Raw genomic sequence first — 11,771 nt, 5'->3', positions numbered from 1 at the left:
CACTTATGGAAGGAGAAATCAAGAAATCAAATGATATGCTGCTTTGGGCAAATCTGCTGTCAAGGACCACACCACTGTTATAAAATAGATTAACATGGTGGAAGTACAGGGAAAAAGCGGATAGATAACAAACAAGGCATTGGAATAGATAAGAGGTAAAACAGTCTGAAAGGAATAAATGATTAGGTATTATATGTATGGCAACAGTCTGGAACAAGAGGGGTATTACAAAATAGACTAGGAGAGGAAATATGCAGGGGGAGGGGAAATGTGCAGAAATTAAGGAATGATTTTTTTTAAAGAAAGTATTAAAGAGCAAGAATGTATGTTGGTTTAAAGATTAACTTAGTCATGGTATTTTCAATTTCTTCATATGCTTGTGAAAGTTGAACAATGAATATGGAAGACCAAAGAACGGATGGTTTCGAATTATGGTATTTGTGAAGAATATTGAATGTATTGTGGGCTACCAAAAGGAACAAATAAATGTGTTTCAGAAGTGGAGGCAAAGCACTCTTTAGAGGTGAGGCTTGCGATACTTTGATTCACACACTTTAGAAATGTTACCAAGAGTGGCAAGTCTGGAGAAGGACATCATGCTTAGAAAAGTAGAAAGTAAGAGAAAGAGAGAAAAAGCTTGAATGAAATGAATTGGCACAGTGACTGCAAAGAAGCTTATTATGTGTAGCAGATACTGTGCAGATGGCACAGGATCAGGGAAGATTTCAATCTGTTGTACATCAGGGGTTGCTATGAGTCAAACTTGACTCCCCAGCTCCTAACAACAGCAACACCAATCTTTGAGACTCAAATCAAACACTACTTAGACAATTCCAATACATAGAAACACTGTAAAATGGAGCAGAACTGCTTCAAAAGTGTCCAAAGCTATAAATATTTACAGAAGCAGATTGCCACATCTTTCTCTTTTAGATTAGCTGGTGGAGTCAAATTGTTGACTTTTAAAATATTACCACCCAAGTCCTTTAGCCACTATATAACCAGGGCTCCCTGTAAAGCTTCAGAGACTGTTTAACACTATTAAGTGATAGAAATCAATCTGGAAAAGTTTTATGCCTTTTGGCTCCAGTTATAAGATATACTGTTAAAAGAAAAATTATAGAGACATTAAAAATATCAGTGACTGATAAGATCAAGGAGGAGAAGAAGAGCAACAAACAGAGCACAGGGTATTTTTTTAAGGCAGTGAAATTATGATCTTTAGTACTGTAAGAAAGGTATTATGATGGCATTATGCATTTGTCAAAACACACAGAGAGCTGTACAACACCAAGAATAAACCACGATATAAATTATGCATACCAGTTAATAATAATCTGTCAGTGTGGGTTTTGTTAACCTACTATGGCTGTGACAATGGACTCCAACATAACAGTGATTGTGAAAATAGTGAAGGACTGGACTGTGTTTGATTTTGTTTTACTTAGTGTTGCTTTGAGGTAGAGTTGACTCAATGGCAATCTTTGGTACAACAATAGCAACATGATTGCCTTTGTAAGAAATTGTCAGAATGTTTTCCACAATTATTGTACTATTTTGAATTCCCACCAATAATGAATTATTAGTTAATGTTGGCGTTGTGAGTCAGACCATCTTAAGAACACTTAACACCACCACCACCACCACCACCACAATGCTGGTTTATTAATTGTACCAAGTATATCAACAATAGGAGAAGCAGAGGTTAAGGATACAGCATATTGGAATATTTCTTTTTTGGGGGGGGAATATTTCTATTGTCCCTTGGTGTATCAGAATTATGGTTCTCCCATTATTGGACCTGTGATTTCTCTTAAAGTTAAATTTTATTCAGTAACTAAAATAATTATTGTTATTTCATAATATTGTTGTTGTTATGTACTGTAGACTTGGAACCAAGCCATAGCTGATTCAAGGAAGGAGATCTGATGGGAGGAGATTGTTCATGTTTTTCTCATGAATCAGCTGATGGATTCTAATAAGGTGTACCTTTGGATTGACAATGCAACTCCTTACTCCTAAGTCACTATTTTAGTTCCTTATAATAAAGCCAATAGTTACATTGAATAACTACAATAATGTAGTTCTTGAGCAACTGCCACGATATAAATTATACCTTCATCTAGCCCTAAAAAGATTTAAAGAAAATACATTATCAAGGCACTAGCTCTTGTAAATGTGTGCCATTAAATCACTTCTGAGTGGCTCCAGAAAGAATACTAAATTTTCTTTATTTTTTTTGGTGTTACAGAGAAGCATGGGCCTTGAAGAATGTGTTGAGAATTCATAGTAACACAGATCCTTTTTTCCGGAGCATATATTTCTTTTCTTCGGTCATATTTGCTTCTGTAAGCAGCAATGGGTTGCAGGTCTCATGCAGTAAGCAATTCTAATTTCATTTTCATGGCACTCAACTTTACATCGACCATTACCCCTTCTGCACTCTCTCCTTAAATCCAGACTACCATACTGGGGATATCTCTTTCTGGCTGTAAGAAGGAAAGAATGACTGGAATTAGAATCTAGCTACAACATACTCAGGCTTTAAAAGTAGATAACCTACAAAGAGAAAAGAGAGTGGACCAAAAGGGGGAAAAATCATTTTCCTTATTTGTTTTTAAGTTACATGTATCATTATTTCTGTAAGAAGTTTAAGTTACTGTCCTTTGATAAATTTAACATTTCTTTGAACTCAGAAAATAGCTTGAAATTTATTCTCATATGTTATTGACCACTGACTCAGGAATGAATACCAAATTTTACATTAAAATGTTGATCATTCTTTGTCTTCTGTCATGCTTAGTGTTCAGAATCATTTCACTGCATTTGGGTTGCCCATCTTTAACATTATATAGATTGAATGTTGCATTTTTGTAAATGTTTAGTCTTGATCCACTGCAGCTTAATTTTATTTTTTAAAAAATAAAATGTTTAATTAGGTTATGCTAAGAAATTTGCCTGAATTCTTGCCGCTCTTTTAGTAATTTTTTGATTTAGAAATAAAACCTACCAATAGAAGGGTTCTATCTTAGATACATCTATAATGATAGCCCTTATACAATAATGGAAATTGACCCAATGATTTAGCTATTTTTGGCCATTTCGTGATAAATAAAACATCCACCTTGAAAAAGTAGTACCTTTTCTTATTTTAAGACAAATTTTCTGAAGTAATATTAACTTAAAATTAATTTTCTACAATCTCTGTGCTGTTAATTCTCTTGGTTAAGAGTTAGCAAACTGTGGCTTGAAGGCTAAATTCTGCTAGCCATCTGCTTTTGTAAATTTTATTGTCATTCAACCACATCCATATAATTCCACATCTACATAATTATATATTGTTGATGGTTTCTTTTACACCATAGCAATTTAATTAAGATTATGTTGTTTACATACCTTAAAATATTTGCCCTCTGGCTCATTTCTAGGAAAATAAATGGTATTTGCTTCTAATTCTGTCAATCAATCATGAATTGATTGTAAGGCATTTGTAGTTCAATTCATGAGAAGAAGGCATTGGCTTTAACATGTCCAGAAGAGAAAATCATAGCTATTGTTTGCACCTTGTAAGAAATACAAATTTAACACAATATAACAAATGGCTTTAGTAATCAAACAGTAAGAAAATATATACATTTTCTCTTCTTTTAACTTGGAAATTTTCACAGGAAGTTAATTGAAACATTAAAAATAAATTCATGGAAGAAAAGGTTGTTAAATATTGTACAAATAAATGGAAGACCTTTGGTTTAAATTTTTATATTTGAAATTATGCCCTAGCCAATATATTTTTGAAAATTTTACGTTGGTATCATTGCTTAGACACACATTATTTTAAATAAGTTATTGTGTTGGTATGATAAAATTACAGGACATACATGGTTAAGTGCTCAACTATTACCCAAACGTTAGAAATTCAAACTCAGAATCTCTTTATGGGAAGAAGCTGTGGTAGTCTGATTATACAAAGATTATAATTTTGGAAATTCTACCGAACATTTCTATTCCATTCTATAAGATCACTATGAGTCAGGTAGAACTTGGCTTCAATGTATCTTTTGTTGGTGTTTTGGTTTGTTGGGGAAGAATTATAATTTTGCAAGTTACTGACCAAGAGGATGAAGAGTTGGATATTTTTAATGCATTTGCCATACATATGAAAATGTAGTTTGTAATTGGTTTCTGTCATCACTTAGGATATGGTATCCAATAATTATCTTTAAAGGCTAAGTCTGTCTATTGCAGATGATGATCACATTTCTAGCAGCTGAAAAGTGGTGAGAAGTAATAATTATATTAATGAAAGCATGGACTATGAGCTATATCGTCCTATTGTTAGTGTAGGTAATTGATAGAAAACGGGTTTTTTAACCGTTAATATAACTGAAGTGATGTGAACTATTTAATGACTCAAAATACAGAAAAAATGAATGTGTACCATTTAAATGTTAACTTTTAAATTTTATTATTTATGCAACAATATTTGGAAAATAAATATTATCACTTATTTGTGACTTTCAATGACAGAAATTTGATTTAAATGCCCTTTAGTCAAGAGTATGGTCCTTCAATACTCTTCCTTCCATTAATTTCATGTTCTTTTTGTGTGTGAAATTTCATATAAAATATTTCTGGTTTCTTTCTTTTTTTTAGTTCTGATCTCTAACTGTGAGTGTTCCTCAAACCTATGTCCTCATATCATCAATATCCATTTTTTTTAGACATTCGTGTACTCATATTTGACTAGAGTGAGCTCTGATGGTGTAGTTCATAAGGAATTACACTATTAATCCAAAGGAGGTACATCTCTGGGGGTTTGAATCCACTAGAAGTTCCATGGGAAAGATGGGCAATTTCCTCCAATGCAATTTACAGCTTCCAAAAGCCCACTGAAGGTTCAGTTCCAATTTAATGGTACTGAGGGAATTTTTGCTAAGTCTTTTCCCCCTCAAGTTCTAGGGCCAAGCCTAGAAAAAAAATGTATTTCAATCTCAGCACCACTGTTATTTTTGGGACAGATAATTCTTCATTGTGGACAGCTTTCGAATGCACTCTGGGATAGTTAGCAGTAACCCTGGCTGCTAAATAAAAATGCTTAGGGCCTTATTTGCTATATCTTGGAGAACAAAATTATTATTCATTCAGAATCTTTGGTTCAGCTACTTCGATAAACGGAATCAACGTTCTGGTCCCTGTCCTCAGATAACATGTTCAAATACTCCCTCCTGTCCAGAGGTTCTGCTAACTACTTCCATGAAAATAATCCATCCTTCAGTTGCTCTGTCATAGTAACTGATGGCTATAGTTTATATGACACCTATGACATTCTAACTTGCTAGAGAAATTCTCTAAACGATACAGGAAGTCTTAATATCAAAACTATAGTTGAGCAAAATGTTTCTTAAAATAAATAGCTAAGTCTACAGATTCATATTACTTCTATTCATCTACAACTTTATCTTTTAGGCTAATGCATCTGAGAGCTAGACTACTATGAAAGGCGGCAGAAGAAGAATCAATGCCTATGAGCCGTGGTACTGGAGAAGAGTCTTGAACAAACCACCAAGAAAACAAATAGGTCTATCTTTGAGAGAGTTGAGTCAAGTTTCTCCTTAGAGGCTAGGATCTTGCAGCTTAATCTCAAATATTTTGGGCATGTGGCTAGGAGGTCATTGGGGAAGGACATCATGCTCAGCATGGTGGAGGGACAGCGGAGGAGAAGTATATTCCAGATGAGATGGATTGATACAGTAACTTGGACAATAGGGAGTGTGTTGGAGTCAGTGAGACTGGCTCAGGACAGGGCAAGCTTCAAAGCTGTTATGCAAAGGATCGCTATGAGTTGCAGACAACTCAACAGCACATAACAACAACAACAACAACTATACCTTCTTATAATCAGGAGGAAGAATTATGGCAACTGAGATGGACTGATTCAGTGACTGGGGTAATGGGCTGGGTGTGTTGGAGACAGACTGGCACAGGATAAGGCATAGTTTAGGGCTGTTGTACATAGGGTTGCTATGAGTCACAGGCAACTGGACAGCACATAACTTCAACAACACTATTATAGTTATGTAAACTATTACAGACCAAAAAATTGTATACAAGGTGAATATTAGATGTAAACAAAAGTGATTATTAACAATAGGTCATTTTTCCTTTTCAATGGTATCACTAGGATCATAACAAATGCTAATCACATTGGGAAACACTGTGAGATATGACACTAAAGTAATTATAAAACTTTTGTTCAATATTTGAAGGAATTTATAATTGTTATAAAATACTTCTGTAAGTAGTGTAACAACTAAAACACTTTTCTTAATTTCAATTTATATGTGTCAATATACCAACAAAATGAAAACCGGATTAATTTGCTTTTTGAACCTTGAATTGCACTCTGGTTAGAGCTGTCATTATTATTCCTTTGCAAGGATGCTTCAAATCACATGGTTTCATCTGCATGCTGGTATATGTAAGCATGAACTTCTGTCTTCTTGCTGCCAGTGTTTTTACAGAAGCTGTTTTAATCACACCTAGTGGTTTAGTGAACATGTTGTAGTAATTAGTATCTATGGATGTGTATCAACAACTTTTTTAAGGATGATGTTGTAATTTAAAAAGGGGGAAAAGAAAATTAATAAAATGTTACTAATAGTATTAGAACTAAAAATACTATAATTAAATATAGAACAATGTAACAAAATAACTTCACTGTTAGTATTCATGCAATCTAAGAATAGTAGATTTAAGACACTGGTAATTGTATTAGTTACATTTTATTCTATGTAAAAATGGATAATAAGCATTACTAAAGATAGGGTGTCTCTGATGACCTGTTGGCAGGGAGTTGTGCTGCCAGCCCAAGGCAGGGAGGCAGTCCAAATCCACCAGTTACTTCATTGGAGAAAGATGAGCAATCTCCTCCCTTGTGATTTACAGTCTTTGAAAACCCACTAGGGGGTCAGCGATGAGTTTATTCTAACTCAATGGCACATAGCAACCATAGCAACCACCACCTATGGCTTACCTATACTTTGGTACAGGAAGAGAACCATGATAGAAGGATAAAGAGTTAAGAGTTACTGCACTGACTAAATCGAGTTACTTCCAGGTGACATCTATAATTTCTGAACTGACTGAATGCATTGCTTTAGAGTTGGAACTGACTCTGAGTTGATCTTCTATTCAGTTTCTGAGGCTATAAATCACATAGTAGGAGGATACCCAGTTCCCTCAAAGCTGCTGATAGATTTGAACTATGAGCAGGCTCAGTGTTTAGGTTAGCAGTCCAATTCACTACAGATTATGTTGCAGCACTACTTATAACTTCTCAAGTATGAAAAAGAAAGCTAACTTACTTGAATGGGAATTGTCCTACATAGAAAAGTTTAAGGACCTTATCTAGATTTTTTTATCTATACTTATCTAAGTGAAAGAAAATGATTTTTTCTACTTTTATTTAGAGCAGAATATTTCACCTTCTAGAAAACTGAAGGTGAAATAAATATAAGAACAACTGAGGAATTGGGTAAGAGCCAGACATATGGCATTTATTTTTATTCAGCTTAGTTCAGCCAGTTGGTGATCTATAAAGTGAAAGACATGGTTTTAATTGCACTTTAAAAATTTTATTTATTCCATATCACACCTTTTCTAATTTTGTGGGGAAAATATGTATCTTGGCATATTTTTTTACTTTGATATTTAAATTTTTTTGTAAGTAATGGTAAAAGTTCTTTCAAGATTTGATCCCTGTTTTATTATAAAAGATAGCAATGTCTTTACTAAAAAAATTGTAAGAAAAGATCTATAGCTATCCATTTATCATTTAACCACACATATGTATTATATTTATATAATATGTATTATATCCCTCAAGTGGTTTATAATTTCTTTGTCTTCTGGATACATTATTTTTAAGTTTTGTAAATGAATTAATTGAAGACTTTAGATGTTAGTAAGAGCACTTGACAATGACTGTTGTGAGGAAAAATTGAGTTACTTTTAAGAGAAAAAAAGCACTTAGCATAGTAATCTGTAAAAATTAGCTATTGTTGAAAAGAAAAGCTATTTAGCACATGCTGGAAGCTATAGAAATCTGTCAGCCTTTATTTTTGAAACTTTCTAGAGCTGGGAAAAATATAGAGACATATTCCTGACAACTTTTCAATAAAAGGGAAAGAATTTATTCTTAATTAAATTAACTGCAACCTCTAAATAAAATTTTATGCAACTGCATCATTTAAATGAAAATTTACCATTTCAAAACATATGAATAGTTAGGGGATCATAAGTGCACTGTATGGTATTCATAAAGAGAGAATACATTCATTTATTCTCTTAGATCTTTACAATGATTTATGTTGGGCTTATGTTTTCACACACACACACACACACACACACACACACACACACACCCCAGGGTCTGAAAAGAGTTGTCATTTCATCAGCCCAGTGGTAAGAAGATCACAAAAGCAGATGGTTTCAATCCACCAGCTGCTCCTCAGGAAAAGGACAGGCAGTCTCCTCCAGTTGATTAACTGCATATGAAAACCCACCAGAGGCTCAACTGTGGATAAGTTGTGACCCGATGGTACACAACAACAGAGCTCTGGTCATATTGTCTGTATTGAGTTGCACTGTAAACTCATAGTGGTGCCTCTCTGTTGGTTCAAATCTGCAAGCCACTCAGAGCAAGAATGATATGATATATCCTCCTGGCCTCAGGTCTTTTGTTCATGGAGTTGCTATGAGTTGTGCACAACTTGATGACAATCAACAACAACAACAACAACAACATGTGATTCGTAGACTGTGAAAATTCACTGAAGGGTGAATTTCTATTTGAGAGCAGTGAATTTGAGTTTATAATAAGTTAGAAGGACCTCTGGTGGCATAGTGCATTATGAGTTGTGATACTATTTGATTCTATCTCCTAGTCCCAGAAGAAAGATGAGTAGTCTCATCTAGTGAATATTTATAGCACCAGAAACATTCTGGGGGATTGCAACGTACTAGAAGGCAGAGAATCAAAAGATGAATTGCACTGGTAAAATCTGTCAGAGACCTCTACAGAGTATTGAAAGGCAATGATGTCAGTGAAGAGATTAAGGTGCAAATGATCTAAGCCATGGTCTTTGCAATTGCTTACTTTGCATCACAGAGCTAGACAATAACTAAGAATGATAAAAGAAGAATCGATGCTATTGAGTTGTGGTGCTAGAAAAGAATATTGAACATAACACAGACTGTTAAGAGAACAAACGACTCTGTCCTGGAGAGGGTGAAGCCAGGCTGCTTCTTGGGGCCAAGGATTTGAAGCTCCATCTCACTTTGGACACGCTAGAAGGAGGGAGAAGTCCATGGAGTAGGACCTTATGCTTAAGGGTTAAAGACCCTGGATGAGACAGATTGGCTCAGTAACTGGGTTATTGAGTGGAGGTGCATCGGTGATGTTAAAATTGGCTTGTGATAGAACAGGGTTCCGAGATGTACACAGGATCACTGTGAGTTGCAGGTGACTCGAGGGCAGGCACATAACAACAAGAACTGTTGGTGGGAGTGTAAACTGGTGCAAGCGATATGGAAGACAGTATGGTGCTTTCTCAAAAAGTTGGAAATAGAAATACCACTTGACCCAGTAATTGTACTACTGGGAATATACCCTGAAGAAACTATAACTGCCACCCAAGCAGATATTTGCTCACCCATGTTTATTGCAGCTTTGTTCACAATAGCAAAGAGTTGTAAACAACCCAAATGACTATCAGCAAATGAATGGCTAGAGGAGCTGTGGTATATTCACACAATGAAATATTATGCTACATTGAAAAACAAGGAACTCTTGAAATATACAAAATGGGTGACCCTGGAGGACATTATGCTGAGTAAAATATCTCAGTAATAAAAGGACAAATGCTGCATAGTGCCACTGTTGTAAAGTGGGACTGCCATTGGAGTTGGGATGAAACTAAGTGGGGATAAATAATGTATCCTGCATTGAAACAGATGAGTGAGAAAACTGTTTAGGAGGAATATATGTTTAGGTATTATTGTCATGACAAGAGGCCAGAATGAAAGCTACATAGTGAAGTGGATTGGGGTGGGATTGTAAAACAATGATTTTTTTTTTTTTTTTACTTTTCAAAGAGAAAAGTGAAATGGGATGGAGGAGTAGGTAGTAAGGAAAGTAGCAACTATGAATAAATGGAAACCCCAAGTCTGTAAACTTTCATTAAATTATGTTTTTAAAAGTTCACAAAACACACACACACCCACACACACACACACCCCCACACCCACTAAAAAAATATTTATTTTTCCCTCAAGCTATTTAAGAATGAGACCAAACACAGTAGTCTCTTTGTCTATAAAACTTTTAATTCTAACTCTGTACAGTGCTACTTACTCATCAATTCAGTATAAAAGAACTTTTTTACACATCTGATTCAAAGGTATGGTCCCTGGAGGAAAAAGAAAATATCACCAAAAACATAGGTTCATTATACATGTGATCTATGACACCCAAAAAGAGAAAAACAGTGAAAAATATACTCAAATAAAGATCACCTATGGATGGGATTTATTTGCCCGCAATAATGAAAATTGAATATTATAAAAGTATTCATACTAATGGAAAATATCCAATTGCATATATGAACTAAAGAGAATGAAAAGGTAAAGAAATCTCTCTTTAAAAGATAATGGTGTGAAACAATATTTTTTCCAGCAAGAAATATCAACTTGAAAATATAGATTCTGTTATAAAATGTGATAGGATCATCGAACAAGATCTAATGGTGCAGTGGTTAAGAATTCAGACCCTAATCAAGCGTCAGTGATTTCAATCCACTACCCAGGGCAGGAAGAATAGTCTGTCAGTCTCCATGAAGACAATTCATTCAGACTTTGTAAATAAATCTATACAAATAATAAAAAAAAAAAGACAGTGAAATAAGTAAGATAGCTCTATGTGGCCCTATAAAGTCACTACGAGTCAAAGTCAATTGTCAGCAATATTTTTAAAAACTTTTATTTTGTAGTAATTTTAGCTTCACAGTAGAGCTACAAAAATTAAAAAAAAATTAACATATCCTTTATCCAGAGGCTCCTAATATTAGTATTTCACATAACTTTGGTACATTTACCAAAATTAATAAGCTAATCTTGGTTCCTAACTGAATGATTTACTTTATTTACTTCTTAGTACGTTTCTCAACATAATCATCTTTCTGCTCTAGAGTGCTGTCTAGAATACTGCATTGCATTTAGTGTTGTGATATTTAAATCCCTACATTATTGTCCTTATACTTTTTAAGAAGAAATACATATTTTTTAATTTCATTGTATAAATGCCCCATAAGTATGTTCATGTTACCTGGTAAAATTGTGACCCCAAAGAAGAGTAGAATAAATAAGAAGAGATGAATCTTCATTGTGGAGAGTTTCTTAGGAAAAAAGTGTCAACAGATCTTTCTTTCCAAGTCAGGAGTTTTGAAATAAGAAGAGAGAACACTTTTATTTATAGATTCTCCTGGGAAGTAGTTTTAACTACTGAGCCTTATCAAAAGTGAGAACATTTCTATGCTTGGTTGAATAGTGCCATGTTCAAAGAATTGATGGTCACAAAAAGATTATTATAGTTTTTTCCTTTAAAAGTAAAATCTGCGTGTGCTACCTCAAATAGACTCTCATGAAGACACAATCTTTAAGGGACTTTACAGTTACAGGAGATATGTGTTTTGATTATTAACACTTTAGATGGA

General features: G+C 34.3%; 1 protein-coding gene across 1 annotated transcript; it reads right to left on the bottom strand.

Annotated features, from left to right (window-relative positions):
* Window positions 1–2,334: 2,334 nt before the first annotated feature.
* Window positions 2,335–11,441, bottom strand: LOC102846587 (beta-defensin 110-like). The gene is made up of 2 exons (XM_006882116.1): window positions 11,384–11,441; window positions 2,335–2,489 (listed from the first exon to the last, which is right to left on the bottom strand). Exons 1-2 carry the CDS (start codon window positions 11,439–11,441, stop codon window positions 2,335–2,337), a joined length of 213 nt encoding a protein of 70 aa, XP_006882178.1.
* Window positions 11,442–11,771: the final 330 nt, after the last annotated feature.

Source organism: Elephantulus edwardii, unplaced genomic scaffold, assembly GCF_000299155.1.
Source record: "Elephantulus edwardii isolate Elephantulus edwardi_28Jun2011 unplaced genomic scaffold, EleEdw1.0 scaffold00017, whole genome shotgun sequence".
Lineage (NCBI taxonomy): Eukaryota > Metazoa > Chordata > Mammalia > Macroscelidea > Macroscelididae > Elephantulus > Elephantulus edwardii.
This window is presented reverse-complemented; position numbering and strand designations above follow the sequence as displayed.

Bases quoted from the DNA above. Each gene is read 5' to 3' on its own strand.
- LOC102846587 (XM_006882116.1), bottom strand. From the start codon at position 11,441: ATGAAGATTCATCTCTTCTTATTTATTCTACTCTTCTTTGGGGTCACA. The intron at 2,490-11,383 runs GTAACATGAACA...TCCTTCTTACAG, and splicing joins TGGGGTCACAATTTTACCAG to CCAGAAAGAGATATCCCCAG.